Source organism: Myodes glareolus, chromosome X (assembly GCF_982192425.1).
Source record: "Myodes glareolus chromosome X, mMyoGla1.1, whole genome shotgun sequence".
NCBI lineage: Eukaryota > Metazoa > Chordata > Mammalia > Rodentia > Cricetidae > Myodes > Myodes glareolus.
This window is the reverse complement of record NC_142053.1, coordinates 116,637,598-116,653,576: the sequence shown is the minus strand read 5'-3', so window position 1 is coordinate 116,653,576 and position 15,979 is coordinate 116,637,598. Positions and strand designations below refer to the sequence as shown.

At 37.8% G+C, this 15,979-nt stretch overlaps 1 protein-coding gene across 5 annotated transcripts in view; it reads right to left on the bottom strand.

Moving 5' to 3' along the window:
• The window catches only part of Cdkl5 (cyclin dependent kinase like 5), a 185,376-nt gene that overhangs the window by 31,626 nt on the left and 137,771 nt on the right, over nt 1-15,979 (bottom strand). For all 5 annotated transcript variants that reach the window (XM_085684852.2, XM_085684849.2, XM_048440681.3 and 2 more), the window contains 3 exons: nt 13,831-14,020; nt 6,236-6,316; nt 1,196-1,347 (listed from right to left, as the gene is read on the bottom strand). In XM_085684852.2, coding sequence (XP_085540978.1) covers nt 1,196-1,347; nt 6,236-6,316; nt 13,831-14,020 — 423 coding nt within the window. The remainder of the gene's footprint in view (nt 1-1,195; nt 1,348-6,235; nt 6,317-13,830; nt 14,021-15,979) is intronic.

Sequence of the window (15,979 nt, the reverse complement as noted above, 5' to 3'; positions counted from 1 at the left end):
AACATCATTTTGAGTGAGATAATCCAGACCCAGAAAGACAATTATCACATGTACTCACTCGTAAGTGGTTTTTACACACAAAGCAAAGAAAGCCAGTCAACAAATCACAATCCCAGAGAACCTAGACAACAATGAGGACCCTAAAAGAAACAGATATACATGGATCTAATCGACATGGGAAGAAGAAAAAGAAACAATCTCCTGAGTAAACTGGGAGCATAGGGACCTTAAGAGAGGGTTGAAGGGGAGGGGATTGGTAGGGAGGGGAGCAGAGAAAAATGTAGAGCTCAATAAAAATCAATGAAAAAAAGAGAAATAAATTACTTCTATATCCCATACATAAAAATTCTCAGATGCCAAAATTGGGTTCTAGAGAACGAAGGAAGACAGGGGAGGTTGCGCAGAACACCATTTTCCTAGAAATGCAGCTACAGAATTGGGGAGTGTCAGGACAGGAAAGGTAATCTGACTGATCCAATAGAGGGGAGGGAAGGAAGGAGGGAGGGAGGGGGAAGAAACAAGTTTTCAGACAGATATGGCACAAGCCTGCAATCCTGGTATTCAGGAGGGAGGGGCAGGGGAACTCAGGAAGCCTGAAGCCTGTTTGACTCCCTAATGGTTTCTCAGGGCTAGGATTACAGGAATGCCCAGGCAAGAAACAAATATTTTAATGCTCAAAAAGTGTTTTTAAAACGTACAACTTTTAATTATTTACTTCACTATTTTCATATGCTTATTTTTATAAAAAAAACCCTCATTTCTCAATGATTGAAAGTCAAGTACAATAAAATCACAAAACCCTTCTTAAAGCGGCTTCCTAGTTTAGTTTAGTCCCACACATGCTCAGTGTCTTCTTTACCTTTCAGGAACCCCCTTCCCCTGTCATTTACACAACATCAGCTAGGTCTTAATGCTGTCTGAGATGCTGGAAACCTCCTGAGTTTCTAATTCAATGCTACCTTCCAAGTGAACGCATAGGTTTTCATCATATACTTGTTAAATACAAGAAAGTCTTTAAGAGTCCTACACAACTCTTTAATTATAGTTCTGAATCATGTAATAAGCATGCAGAAGATATTTTTGAATAAAGGGGGCTTTCCTTCTTTTCTCTAATTGCATAATTTTAGCAGCCGCCTCTTCCACCTACTTATAAGACCACGACTGCATTTGTATTTCCTTAGAAGGGAATATTTACCTATTAGACAGTGTGCTGCTTTCCACATGGTAAGGTTTCCTTTTCGTTGACCTTGAAGGAGACCGATCCAAAAGTCTCTGGGTTTGAAATGTAGGGTGATTCAAACACTGCTCTGTCAAATATCTGTCAGCTGGGTCCAACTTCAGTAAATTCTTGGGAAATAAAAGTTTAGGAATGGAAAGAACAAAGTTGAATTTAAACTCTACCAATTACCTTATCCTTTCTTCCTAGAAAAGAAATATGTGGTCACTGCAAAATACCTAGCAACAATAATAGCTCAAGGAATGAAAAAAATCAACCAGATCACCCACAACCTCACAATTATAGTCCTCTTGGTAGAAATCTTTATAGCCGTGCTTATAAGTACCACATACAATCTTTCTGCTATAATACCTGGCTCACGATATACACTTGCCTTTATATCCCATTCTTTTCACTTACTTATAAAAAACATTTTTTTGCAGTATAACTTAAACATTTAAAAACCTTTTTAATATGCATATATTTGCATTCTTCATCTTTCTACTGTCTTTAAGATACCCAGTTATTCTCTCTGGAGACAGAGCACCAGTTCCCCGTGCATTATATATAAGGCATATTATATATACATGAGGTATAATCTGCACATAGTTTCCTCTGACTCTTTTCATTTTACCCCAATAGTTGTAAGCACACAACTGTATGTATTTAGTTTCCCTTCCACTTAACATGCAACGTTGAGATCATTCCATAAAGTACAGAGCTTTAACTCTATGTGTATACTTCATACTTTGTTTTTAGAATTCCCCGATGACTAATAGGTCACATTGTTTCCAACAGTTTCCTTGTTCTGAAGCACGTGGCAATACACCGTCTTACAATATGCTTTTTGGGAAGGGTGGGGCTTGAAGGGAAGGCCTTGTGCATACTAAGCAAGTGCATTACAATCAAGCTACATCCTCAACCTTACAACAAGGTGTAACTGGGCAACTGCAGGCTGAGCCCCTCGCCTCTGTCTCCTCCCGTCTTAATAAGGCTTTAAATGATTGTGCAGAAGCTTGTGGTATAAGTCTATCATGATTTACTTAGCAAGCATACTACTACTAGATATTTGAATGATAGTCACCTTTCACTATTATGATTAATGCTATGACAAAACACTTGAAATCTAATGGATTCCTAAAGGTGGCACTGGTAGGGATTGTTTCTCCATGCTGCCAAATTGCCAATTAGGAAGGTTGTCTATAATCCTCTCAGGAAATGTAGGAGTCTACCGGTTTCTAGGGACCCTCACCAACAATAGGCATTCTCATTTTTCTTAGGGGTTGCAAATCAGGTATTATAAAAGCTGCCATATCCCAGCTGTTGGTTTAAAGTTATTATTATTGTGTATGTATGTGTGCGTGCACACGCATATGCATGCACCACGTGTATGCAGTTGCTCTCAGAGGCTGGAAAAGGACATGAATTCCCTGCCACTGGAGTTACATGTGGCTATGAGTCATCCAATATAGGTGCTAGGAACCAAATATGGGTGCACTGCAGGGGCAGCAAGTGGCTTTAACCACTGAGTCACTGCTTCACTCCCTCTTACAGATGTTTTACCTCGTACCTTTGCTGTTAGCAAGGCTGCTTACCAGTCACTGACAGAGTCTCCTCACTCATTTTCCTGGTTCTGCAGGCATCCCTACTTAGCTTTAAGTGTTCTTTGTTCATTAAGGTACTAACCCTCTGTGTTATGTGGAATGCACTAACCGAAATGTTTTCACCAAAATTGTTTATTTTAGCTGGACAGAATTTTTTATTTTGATTTATAAAATGATCAAATATCATAAAAAAATAACCAACAAACCCTAACACAGGGCAATAAAGTGCCGACATTCACTTTTTTAGGTATTTGTTATCTCAGAAAAAGGAAGATGGGTAAAATTCCAACATCAACAAATGCACTTACAGCTCAGTTCGGTCTGATCCATAATATATATATATATATATATATATATATATATATATATATATATATATATATATATAGTTAACTAGTGAGAGCAAATTTGCTTCCAATAAGCCAGACTTGAGTTTTAACATTGCACCACATACATTTCAATTCTGGTCCTACCAGACACTGATATATTCATTTTGATACAAAGATTCTAATTATTGAAACTCAACCACTAATTACATGCAAGTGGATTTATATCCATATTAATTCAAACACAACTGAGAACTTGTCTCATTTCTCCCTTATTTTTCTCCCTTATTATAGAACAAAAACTATGATAGTTTTAACTAGTATTTCAAACAGCTACCATTAAATAAAATGCTCATTAAGAAGAACCTCCCCCCAAGAAATCTTTCTAAATTAAATACACCTATGACCTTTCAGAAGAGTTGGTGCTATTTTAACTTACTTGATATCTTGTAGAAGTTACTGTACATACAAAACTATTTTCATATGCTATGAATACAATTACTTTAAAGCATGAAGACCATATAAGCATAGTATGAAATTTACTTAGTTAACAGTTTAAAAAATTGAGTATGTATTGGGGGAGGCATCATCATTTTTTAAAACTAATGCAAAGCAAATATAATTATTGTAGTTATTTTTAAAACTATTAAGGGCATGGGTGTGCATTAATTCTAGTGATTGTATCTTTACTAAAATAGCAGCTCTAAAGAGGTACAAGATGAGATAAACATTTTAATTATTAGATGTGGATACAATTAGCACACATTTAGGGAGCAGCAAAGAGGCTGACCGAAAGGACAACGAAGGCTTTTCACTTTTAAAATCTTCAAAAACACATAAAAGGAATGGTGATATGTGTGTATGTATATAATTCAATAATTATTAGGCAATATTAATCAGTGACAGAAATCAAAATTATGGCTTCTGAAGGAGGCAGAGTGGGCCAAGAGGGTAAGACCTAGGAAAGATCCAAAGGAGGTTTCTTGCATATTGACTAAGTTTTTAATGTCTTAATACAGGTAATGTAACAAAAATATGCTTATATTTATAAAATCTCAGAGATGTAGACATAATTTAAATACATTCAAATGTGCAATTCATATGTCTGTGTGTGTGTGTACCTGTGTATGTGTGTTTCGCATGAATATATATGTCTGCACACGTATTCATACAGTGCCTACACTGGCCAGAAAAGGGCCTCTGATCCCCCAGAACTGAAGTTAAAAGTGGTTATGAGCTACCATGTGAATGCTGGAAACTGAACCTGGGTCCTCGGGAAGAGTAGTCACTGAACTGAATTTGTATTTCAATAAAAATACTTGCTTACTTTTAGAGAACAGTAACAATATACATATTAAATGATAGGAATTAGAATGTTTACTTTCCAAGCCCTTTCCTCCCTCCAAACCCTTCCGTGTAGCCCTCTCCACTCTCCTTCAAATTCATAGCCTCTTTTTCTCACTAATCATCATTACAGTTTTAACTAAAGAAAAAGAGAGAAAAAAAGTCAGGAAACATAAGATTGTATTTAATTCAATTTTTTCTATTCTGTTCTATTTCTATTTTAAAAGTTACTAAATGAGTAAGGCCCAATTTAACAAGTATTGGCTACATGAAAGAAAGTATTGGCAAAATCCAACAGATTTACCTAATAATTTGTCTAATTAAATTGAATGAGTGTTGAGGGTTCATTAGAAAAAAATAGCAGTTCTCAATCTGTGTTAATACCATCAGTGCTTTATTAGAGTTTTATAGAACACGGTACTTGGTATTTAATTAAATTTGTAAAATGTTAAGACAGAAATGCTTTACTGTGAGATTCCTGAACTCCTCTATGGGTTAATGAACACTATGCATCTATCTCTAGAAACATTATATGCTATGTGGCCTCTCCCTAATGCCAGAGCCCCTTCTCCACATCTGCCCCTACACCTACTCACACTGTTCCTTGGGACAGAGTTGAACACACCCTAAAGCACAGCCAAGTTCTAAGAACACAGCTCAGCGACTTGTTGAGCTTGAAGTTTCTGCACACAGTGGAGCCTCCACATTCTGACAGCTGAATAGATGGCCATAAACCAAAACTGATTCATAATCAAGCATTGAAGCTCTATTCTGAAACAACTGATGTTTGCCTGCACATTTACTGCCTGAAACAAAAACTTGGAAAATACGATAAAGAGCTTTCACTTAGGAGACTACTGTTTGCTGAGGTGGAAAAACCTTTGCTTGCTCATTTTTGAGACAGGGTCTTTGTAACTCAAGCTAGCCTCAAACTTAGAGAGGTCTTCCTGTCTCAGCCTCCCAAATTCTGAGACTACAAGCATGTACTACTATGCCCAGTAAGAAAATCTTTAATAAATAATTTTGGGTGGCTCAGTGGTTAAGAGCACTGGCTCCTCTTCCAGAGGTTTGATTCCCAGCACTCACATGGCGGCTCACAACAGCCTGGAACTCCAGGCCCAGGAGATCCGATGCCTTCTTTGGACCTCTGCAGGCACTGCATGACATGCAGACAAAAGGCATACACATAATAAAATAAATTTTAAAATTGAGGACGCTTTTATTAGTTTGGAGTGGGATGTCTTTTGACAGGAGGAACGCTCAGGTCATGATGTTAGCTGTGATCCTGACACATCTAAAGAAAATCAGAAAGAGTAATCTGCGTAGGCAAAAAGAGGCCCAGTTAGAGGGAAAAAAAAACAGAATTAGAATCACTGATTAAATCTGCATAAATCATGAGTAGCCTTCAATGTTGTATACAAATAATTGTAAAATCTTTTGTCTTACAACATTCACTTTAAGATTTGTTTTCAAATGTAAGTGTGAGTAGCTCTTGAGTGCCAACAGATTTTCATTATTCTGCCCATTTTAGGAAAGCAATTTAGGGATTACATGCTCCTCTCTACATGGACTGAGACAACACCAGATTCCTGTTGCAATTATAAACAAATTACATGCCTTTTAACATGACATACTCCCCATTAATCATCTACTAACAAAACATTTAATTCATAAAAGCAGGGTATGGTCCCAAGTAGGCAGGGAACCAAAGGACTTCTTTTTATAGAAAAATTTACTTTTCTTACCTTCATAAGGTCAAGTAAAACACTATTTAAGATTCCAAGGTATCTTCTCTCTAATGACTGAGGATGGTTAACAGCCGGAAACTGGAAGGACAACACAGCAGGGATGTCAGCATTTGGGGAAGGGTATGTGTACATACATTTTTGGGGGGTTACACAAGGCAGCATTTGGATGGAAATCATTACCCTAGTGTAATTCAAGTCAAATTACTATTTGTTACATTACTTTTCGTGTTTGTATATTTTAAATATTCATTAATAGGGCCAAATATTAAATATTGGGAAAACTTACAGGTGATATCTAAAGCTAGTTAGACAATATTGAAGCTCGCAAAGAGAATAAAAGTCTTGGCTGTATATTTAATAGAATTCTGCCTGCTTATACAGCTTGCTTCTAAAACAATTTATAGACAAACTGTCTGTTTCAACAGACAGTTCTCAATACTGACAGACTGGAGAACTAACAGAAGGGCCATGATATGGTATCATAGAAAGATGTCTTGGCTTTTCCACAAGAATATGTAATTTACTCCTGAAAATGGAGACATAAGAAAGGAAAAAAGGCAGCAAGAGGCCAGAACCTCAAAAGCTCATTTTGAAATTGTAAATTTAGGCACATGTCCTATTATTGTTCTTAATATACTCTTCTAGTGATCTATTTTAAAATCTTACTTTAAAGTTCTAACAGGGCAAACATGGGCACCTAGATCAACAAATTAATTTCTATATAAAGTAAGAGGTATTGAAGTTTATTTTGATGTTGTACCCTTTCTTCTACCAATTTACACTCGGCAATATCTTGAGTGGTACTGAAGCATTGAGTAAGACACTGGCAGAACCCAAGCCTCCAAATGTTGAGAAATAGTTCGTCTGTAATACTTAATTCCTTTATACCAACATAGGAACATTTCAAGGTGTAGAAATCCTTAAACATGCTGAATGAAAGGTAACATCAAACAAAGTATTAAGAAATATTTATCTACCATCTCAACACTACATTCTGGAGGGTAAGAGATACACTTGAGAAATTTGTTGTCTGGTTGAAAAGGAATTAGTGTGCATCTGTAAATGAGAAGCTAAGGGCGGTCATGGTGGCATACACCTGTAGTCTCAGCACTCAAGAGAGCGGTTGCGGCAGGACGAGCTTGGGTTTGAGGCCAGCCTGGGATACATAGTGAGAACCTGCGGCTGTAGAAGAACCCGTGGACATCTTGAACTCAACTTTGAAAGAAAGACAGGGAAGTAATGCTGTGCAAAGATTTTTAAGTATTATTTAAACTCACATTTTAGAGAAGAGAAAAATGGTGATCAGAAAGTTCAAATAACTGGCTCGAGGAACGCTACATAATTAATGAACAGAAGTACTATCTGCATCTAAGCCTGTGATCTAAACCCTCCCTCTTTCTAACACAAAGTACTTCTCCCAAGTTCCTTTTGGTGCTACTGCAGCATTAGCTATCAGACTAAAGGGAGGGGCGCCTGTCACACAATGACAGAAGACTCTCCACTAGTAAAATTTAATAAAGACCTTTCTTCTAAGGTCTATATTATTGTATCACATACCCTTCTTTTCTTTCCTTGGGAATGACATTTCATTGATAAGAAAATTAATTCTGAAAGTTAAAAGGTCTTCGAAGGATCACAACAAAGAAAAGTGACCAGGACAGGGAGTTTTCTGTGAGATCATGTCTCCTAGAAATGTCAGAAGAAGCTATATGCATAAAGTCTCATCAACGTGACTGACTGAACATGAGTTGAACAAGGAGGACACTGATAGACATGCTAATGTGGACAAGGAAAGCTCACATGGCTTCAACCCTGTACAAGGAACTAGAGGCAACTAAGAAATGTTGAGAGCGCGAGAAATAGTTTTTCCCAGCAAAGAGCACACAAATTAGTTATACCGTACCAAACTTTGATCAGTCCTGAAAACATACATACAAGGAACAATAGATAGATTGAACAGGTTATAAATAAGAATATACACACAATTATACACACACACACACACACACATACATACCAACAATTAATGGGAAAAGAGGCCATTAATTGGAAAGAGAGCACAGACTGGCACACAGGATGGTTTGGATGGAGGAAAGAGAGAGACAGGAAAGGGAAGGGAAAAATGATGCAATTGCATTATAATCTTAAAATATATAAAACATTTAAGAATGATCAGGCAAACTCCCAATTTAAAAACATAATGTATATGCTATTAAATGAAATATGTTATCCTAATATGAGATAATTCAACAAAGAGCCAAAGCTGGAACATACAATTTAAAACTAAGCATAGGGTTGTTCCTTTCTTAATCATTTGAGTACCTCTTTACTGAGCACGAGCTATACACTATGACCTGGCCTTGGCATTTTGTTCATTTCCAGTGCTAGGGATGGAACTCAGGTCTGTGGGCATGTTAGGCAAGCACTCTACTATGTAGGTACACCCTGGCCCTACAGAGTAATTCTCATAGATCATTCACCTTCATCACAATCTGTCACTATTTCACATGTGAAGAAAACAAAGACACAAAAAAGCTTCTGGAAGGTAGTAAATATGAGGACTCTAATGATCTAATCCCACGGTGGTACACTAATAATTATTTTTTCCAAATAATGAATAAAAGTAGAATGGCATGCTGTGGATTTTTCAGTTCTCTACACCAGTGGATCCAAATACACAGCATGCTGGACTTGTTACTGGCTTGTGCATGCTTTGTAGCAAATGCAGTTCATGGGCCCTGTGTGCTCAGTTATCTATCACAGACAGTCTCAGAGTATATCATAAAAGAAAAACTTTCCCCTCAAAAGACATTGTTAAGCCTCTAAAGAAAGACTGCACTAATTTCGTTAAGCCACCATGAACACTTCAGACTAAAATGCAAATACAGTAAAGTCTATAAAAATCTAACTGTCCCAGAAGCAGCAATCTCCCTGAAGGATATTTACAGAGCTCTCACATCCTAGCGAGCATTCTATAGACCCTGTTGTGTGGTGAGGAGGCCTGGGAACAGACAGGACCACAGACAAAAGAGAAAAAGGTGATTTTTGTGGGTCCTATAAATTTGGATGTGGCCTCTAATTCAAATGTGATTTATTCTTCAAAGATACACCTTAAATTTCAAATCTGCCCATAAAGCTGTTCTAATAAAACACCAGATATGATTTCCAACTTGCCAGAAAGTGTGACATGCTCCTGGTCCAAATCACAATGAAATATGTTAGAAGCAGAACAATGAAATGGAATGCAGTGCATCATGCGTTCCTCTAAATTTATAGTTTACTAATTAATTTAGTATGAAATTATTTTTGTGCTTTATACTAGTAGTTCTGTTTTTGTCTGGTTTTTCTCTATGCAATTCTCATATCTGTCTGACAAAAGCATAGGCTATAACACCTGCATGATGTTGAAATCATGCGGGCAAGGCAGTCTCAGCTACATGGAGTTTCAGACCAGCCTTGGCAATCTAGTAAGACCCTGTCTCTAAAAACCAAAAAACGAAAACAGAGCATCTATGAACTAAGAAAACAAAACAAAACAACAACCAAAAGCACGAGACACCCAAACCCCAGACCACTCAGTCAGCAAATGAGTGAATGAACTGAACACGTTCCTCAAAAGAAGATACATAGAAAGCCAATAAAATATTTGAAAAAAATCTTCAACAGCCTTAGCATGAGGGAAATGCCAATGAAACCTGCCTTAAGATTCTCTTACTCCAGTCAAAACTGAGAAAGCAGCAAACACTGGTGAGGATGCGGGAAAGAGGAATCCATATTCACTGCTAATAGGAATGCAAACATGTGCAGCCACTATAGAACTGAGTGTAGAGGGCCCTCAGAAAAGCTGAAAACTACCATCTGATCTCTGAGCTATACCACTCTTGGGTGTCTACCCAAAAGGAATTGACAAGGGCATACCACAGAGTTACCAGAATGTCCATACTGAAGGCAGCCCTACTCACAATAGCTAAGCCACAGATCCAGTCTAGATGCTTATCAAAGATGAAGAGATGACATACATGAACAATGGACTCTTATACAGTCATGCAGCAAACCGAAACCATGTCAGCTGTAGAGAAAGGATGCCTGGAAGATAATCATGTGGGACAAAAGAAGCCACATTCAAGAAAGCAAATATAACTTTTCCTTTCACATGTGGAATGTGAATTTCACTATAGGTGGAAGAAGAAAGAGGTCTGGACAGAGTGGAAGATGAGAGAAGCCAGGATAGTGGAGAAAGAAAGAGTATATCACATGTTTTCTCTCATATGCAGAATCTAGGGGTGTGTATGTGTGCACGTGTGTGAGTGCGTGCACGTTCAGAAAGAAAGAAAAGTACTATTTGCAGGGCAGGTCAAAGGGACCAGCTAGAGAGGAGAAGAGGAAGGATGTGGGAAGGTAGTGAGGGTGGTGAATAAGAGCAAGATACAAAGATATACACATACATGAATACAAAGAAAATTATTTTGCATGCTAACTAAAGAATAGAAAAAATAAAGTTGAGAAATAAAGAAAACATTTTAATTCCTGAGTTTCTAAGTTACTGAGTAGGCCTAGAAATGCCAAAATCTGCTCACCATTCAGATTCTGTGGCAGAGGCCTTCTAACGAGGCCTGTAATAAATCAACTAGCAGACCAAGTTTAATGACGGTACGATCCTGCAGCCAACTATTTATTCAACACTATGCAATCTAGGAGATACCACCTTAGGTGTGCTATATAAATAGAGCAGTTTCTTTCCTTGACAAAGTCATGAGCCTGGTAAGGAGGCATATTTGCGAACAGCTATTTAATTGAGTATTAACAGGTATAACAGCAAAGAAAAATGTGATCAGAGTGCTATAGGAAAGTAAAATAGCCTAGATGCACACTCTAGAAGGGCTTCACAGGCTCTAGGCTGTGCTTGGAGCACTGGAGATCTGACCGTGTAGCACTAGGGAAGACTTGGGCCATGCCAAACACATGGTGGGAGGTTCCTGGTGGCCTGAGAACACAGGAAAGAGAGCAGACAGGGGATGATGAGGCCAGAGGGTCCTGAATGCTACCCTTAGGAGTTTAAACTTTAACAGAAATCATAGGAAATGGTAAGAAAAACGGAGACAGATTTAAAAGCATAGTTGGAGAGAAAGTTTAAGAGATCAGTTTGAAAATAACTCAAAGTTCAGGTAAGGTCGATCGGGGAAGGCAGCATTAGGGGCAGAGAGAAAGGAAATGCAATTGAATTTGATTGCTGATGGCACAGACTCATTCAGTTATTCAGTGAGTGTCTACCACATACAGGATGGTTCAGTGTTGTCAACTTGACCGAAATCTACAATTTCCTGGAAGAGGGGCCTGTGGGCATGCCTGTGTGGGTTATCTTGATTGCCTTAGTTGATCCAGAAAGGCCCATTTTAATTGTGGGCAGGACCATTCCTGGACTATATAACGTGGAGAAAGGGAACTGAGTCATAGTTGGCCTCTCTCTGCTTCTTGACTAAAGATGCAATGTGACCAGCTCCCTCAAGCTCCTCCAGTTGTGACTTCCCTACCACTACGGACCGTAATCAAAACTGTGAGCCAAAACGAACCCTTTCTCCCTTAAATTGCTTCTGTCAGGGGATTTTATCACTGCCACAGGAAAAGAACCCAAGGCAATGTGTACTAGGTTCTATGTTTAGTATGGCAGCATCTAGCATAACACCAAATGCTAAACTGAAAACACAGCAACTCTGACATTGATAAGGAACAATTAAACAACCAGGTGAAATAATCCCATGCCATGTTCAGTGGTATGATGGGGGTAAAGAAAGGTACCATAGGAAGAGAGGGGACTGTATGGGAGAATCATCAGAAAGAGGAGAGACTCTTTGGGTTGAAATTACAAACGAGAAGAGGACATGCAAGGCAAGACTGTTCCCAGGAGAAGGAACCACTAGTTCCAGGTTCATGAAGTACCAACATCTCAGGATGCCCACAGAGGTAAAAGAACAGGCAAGTGTGGTGAGAATTTGGAGGGAGGCAAATGGAGACAAGTATGAGACAAGGTCAGGGAACCAAAGACCCCATCATGCGAGACCTCACAGGCTATGGCAGAGAGCATGGAATGATCCTCAGTGAAAACAGAAATTCAGTATTTGTGAATATAATATTTGCCTCTCTGTGAGACCAAGAACAGGTCTTATTTATTGCCACATTTTCAGCCTCTAGTACGAGAAATGTTCCATAACCGCTAAATTAATTTTGAACTACATACTATTTTGTAAACTAATCAATGGTCACAATTTGGCTAATATAAGCAAAAATAAAAGGAGAAAATAGTCTAAAGGAACAGGCATCTTTGGGGGAGGAAGTGAAAAAAGAAAACAGAGAGAGGAATGAAAAAGTATACACAGCTCACTTTGTTCATGCCTTCCAAGTGTGCTGACCCCAGTAGGAGCTGGGACTGTGTTGTACATTCATATGTGAGCAGGAGAAACTAACTGAGGTCCAGAAAGTCAAAGGAAAAAAAACAAAGCACTTTACAAATGGCAAGTGACATCATGAATTTGTCATTTCATGATAGCTGATGGTTGCGAGGGAAGAAAAGTCATTTTCCTTTGGGGACATAGATGCAAGTAGGTCACTCATACATACATGGGAAGCACTAACTGGACTCGGGTTATCATTAACAAACAAGGGCAAAAAACATGGAAGACATGAAGTTCAGAGGGAGGTGAGATTGGGGGACCCTAGGGTGAGTTAGAGGGGCATGACTGAAATACATTGTATGAATATACAACATTTTCAAAGAATAAAAAAATATCTAATAAACATAATAGCATGGTTTGAGATTTATACATTTGCACTGGAAAATAAAATAAAGCAAGGAATGATGAAATTGTTTAATAGTTTCTACAATGACTACAAACTGACACATTGGCTTAAAGGAGTCTTAAACACTTAAAAAGTTGCATTGTGGGTAGACGGAAACAAAGAGTAGTCTATAAAACGCTGATTCTCATGAGGTAGCACTGGCAGTTACAAGGTCCTCATTTGGATAAAGTTTATGGTTTTGAAAATATTTTTTATTATAGTCTCAGCAGACAAGTCTTACACAAAGGCAGCAAGCCTAGGAAAATATGCCCAAGGCTCTGACTTCTATCGGGATCTGATGTTCCCCTGCCAGTGTCCAGGAAAGATCTGTGAAGCAGAACCTCTAAGTTTGTAGAACGCAGGCACTCATGGCCGTCTTCAAGACACCACAAATATATTCACCTAAGTCAACAGCAGCATACGTCTGTCTTTCAGAGATGCTTAATATTTTGAATAAAGAGACAGTGTAAGATAAAGGTTTGGAACAAAATAATGTACATGCTAAAAAGATACTGAAAAATCAAACTTTACAGTTTAGAAAAAAAGACATTAGCAGCTCCTGCTTCCCAACTGTGGCTATTTTTAATTTCACAAATACTATGTAAGATTCAGAAATAAAATATTATAGTGAGAATTAAAAACGCAGTGATGGGAAGGGGAGAGTGTGCAATGGGAAGCTTAGCATTCTATTGTGCAATGAACAGCACGTTAAATGCTGCCAGATTGATTCCATTTTGGATTTTAGCAAAGCCTCTTACCCGGAGCCCATGGAAACGAGGATTACTGTAGAAGAGCTTCATCTGCTCAGATGGAAGTGGTCCTAGCACCTTCTGAATAGTAAAGAGTTGGTCAATTTCACTTTCTCCAGGAAATAAGGGCTGTCCATCACTAAGCTCCCCAAGAATACAGCCCACCGACCACATGTCTACGGACTTTCCATAGGGAGCTCTGAAAAGCAAAAGAAGAGACAATTTTAATAACTGAAGACACAAAATGTTTAATAATTCCCAACTTAATTTGGACCAATTTATGATTTAAGACATGCATGCACTTAAGAAATTTAAAAGGGCCACTAGCAAAAGCGAGACTGGAAATAAATTAGAGCCACCTACATAAAAATTTAGAATACAAGTCCATAACCCACACGCTAAAAGAAATCAGTTTAAGCACAATGGAGTTAGGATTTACTTATTTGAAATACAGATATATCTTGAACACGAATGACTTAAATAAACTAATGTAATGTACATATTGAATAAGAACACCTCACTTAGACAAAGAAATATTCCCAAGAAATGTATTTTCAAATAATTACTACTTTAAGCTTTAGTCTGATAAAATGTACCATTGTCTAATAATGTGCCATTGCCTTATGTACCTTAAACAAATACTGAATGTTATTTAGCTTCTGATTGCTTAGAACCACAATTCCTAACAGCTAAGATGACTTATTTAGATATAATTGTATTTTATACGAGGCATTCTGATAACTAGTTCTAGTAAAAAAATGTTTTAATCTATATAAGGATTTGTAGCTCTCTTTTAGGACCTAAATCACTAGAGAGCTTGACGAAGAGAATTTGCTACAAATGGAGGCCATAAATGAAAATCTAAGGCTCCCCATTTAGCTTATAGCTTGGTACCTAAAACGTAAAATAAAATTATTTGTGACAGTTTAAACAAAGCTTATATACAGCTTCAAACAAATAATCCAAGCCTTAAAAAGGGAAAGCCAAAATAAAATATGTGAAAAATAATCTCAAATGAAATTCTAGAATGCCATAATGCTAATATAAAAAATTTAAACTAAAGCACTATTAGCATACAGAATAATTTAGGTTAATACAAGTTACTGCAACAATAACTCAGTGTTTCATTTATCTCATTTCCTTCCCCTACTCCCCCAAAATCTAAAACCATGAGGAAAGCTCATTTAAACAATTTTGGGAGCTTTCTGGGCAATTAAGCATACTGATTTTAAAACTACTATTTGAGATAAAGAAAACCTGTCATATGGTACTAGATTGAAAAACCTATGGAAAAATCTCACACTCATGACAAGCTATTTTAATCCTATCATCTAATTTGAATACTTTATGCAGCTGAAACTATTTTGGATATCAAGGACAAAGTCCTCGGAATGTATAAACGTGTAGACTCAATATAAAACCAAATACCGACTGATTTCAATGAAATTTTTACACAAATAGTATGGTACTTCAACTAGAACCTGACAATCAATTCAACTGTGCTTACGTTGGCTGTGCTGTGCTCATCTGCGTTTAGCAACTATCGAACATCTCTAAACATAACCTCAGTTTTCCAATGGGTGCCACGAGAGAATAAATGTCCTCTAAAAATTCATAATAATGCTATCCCCACAAGACACTCCATGGGTCTATTTTCTAGATAAAAGTCACATTTTAAAGACTTCTTCTGCCATACTTGGGCTCTTGGTTGCAGTTCTAAGAATGATCTGCTTGCTACTCTTCATTAGCAAATAGTGTCCTATAAATTCAAATTACAAATCCTCAAAAGAGTATAATAAAGCCCAGTGATGCACAAATAGACCAGGAGAAACACAGATGGATACAACGAAAAACAATCTTAACTCCAGGATCAAAAATTAGCCCAAGAAGCTGGGGCGATAGCTCAGCTTAATAAGCATGAGAATGTGAGTTTTGATCTCTAGTACCCACAGAAACATCTGGGTATGGCAGTGGATACTTGTAATGCCAGCGCTGGGAAGCAGAGACAAAAGGACCCTGGGGACTCACTGGCCAGTCAGTGTAGCCAACTAAATGAGCTCCAGGCTCAGCAAAAGATCCTGTCTCAAAGAAATGAGGAGCAGACTGGCAGCAGGGTGACCTGCATAGAACCCAACTAGGCCCCTTGAATGTGGGTGAC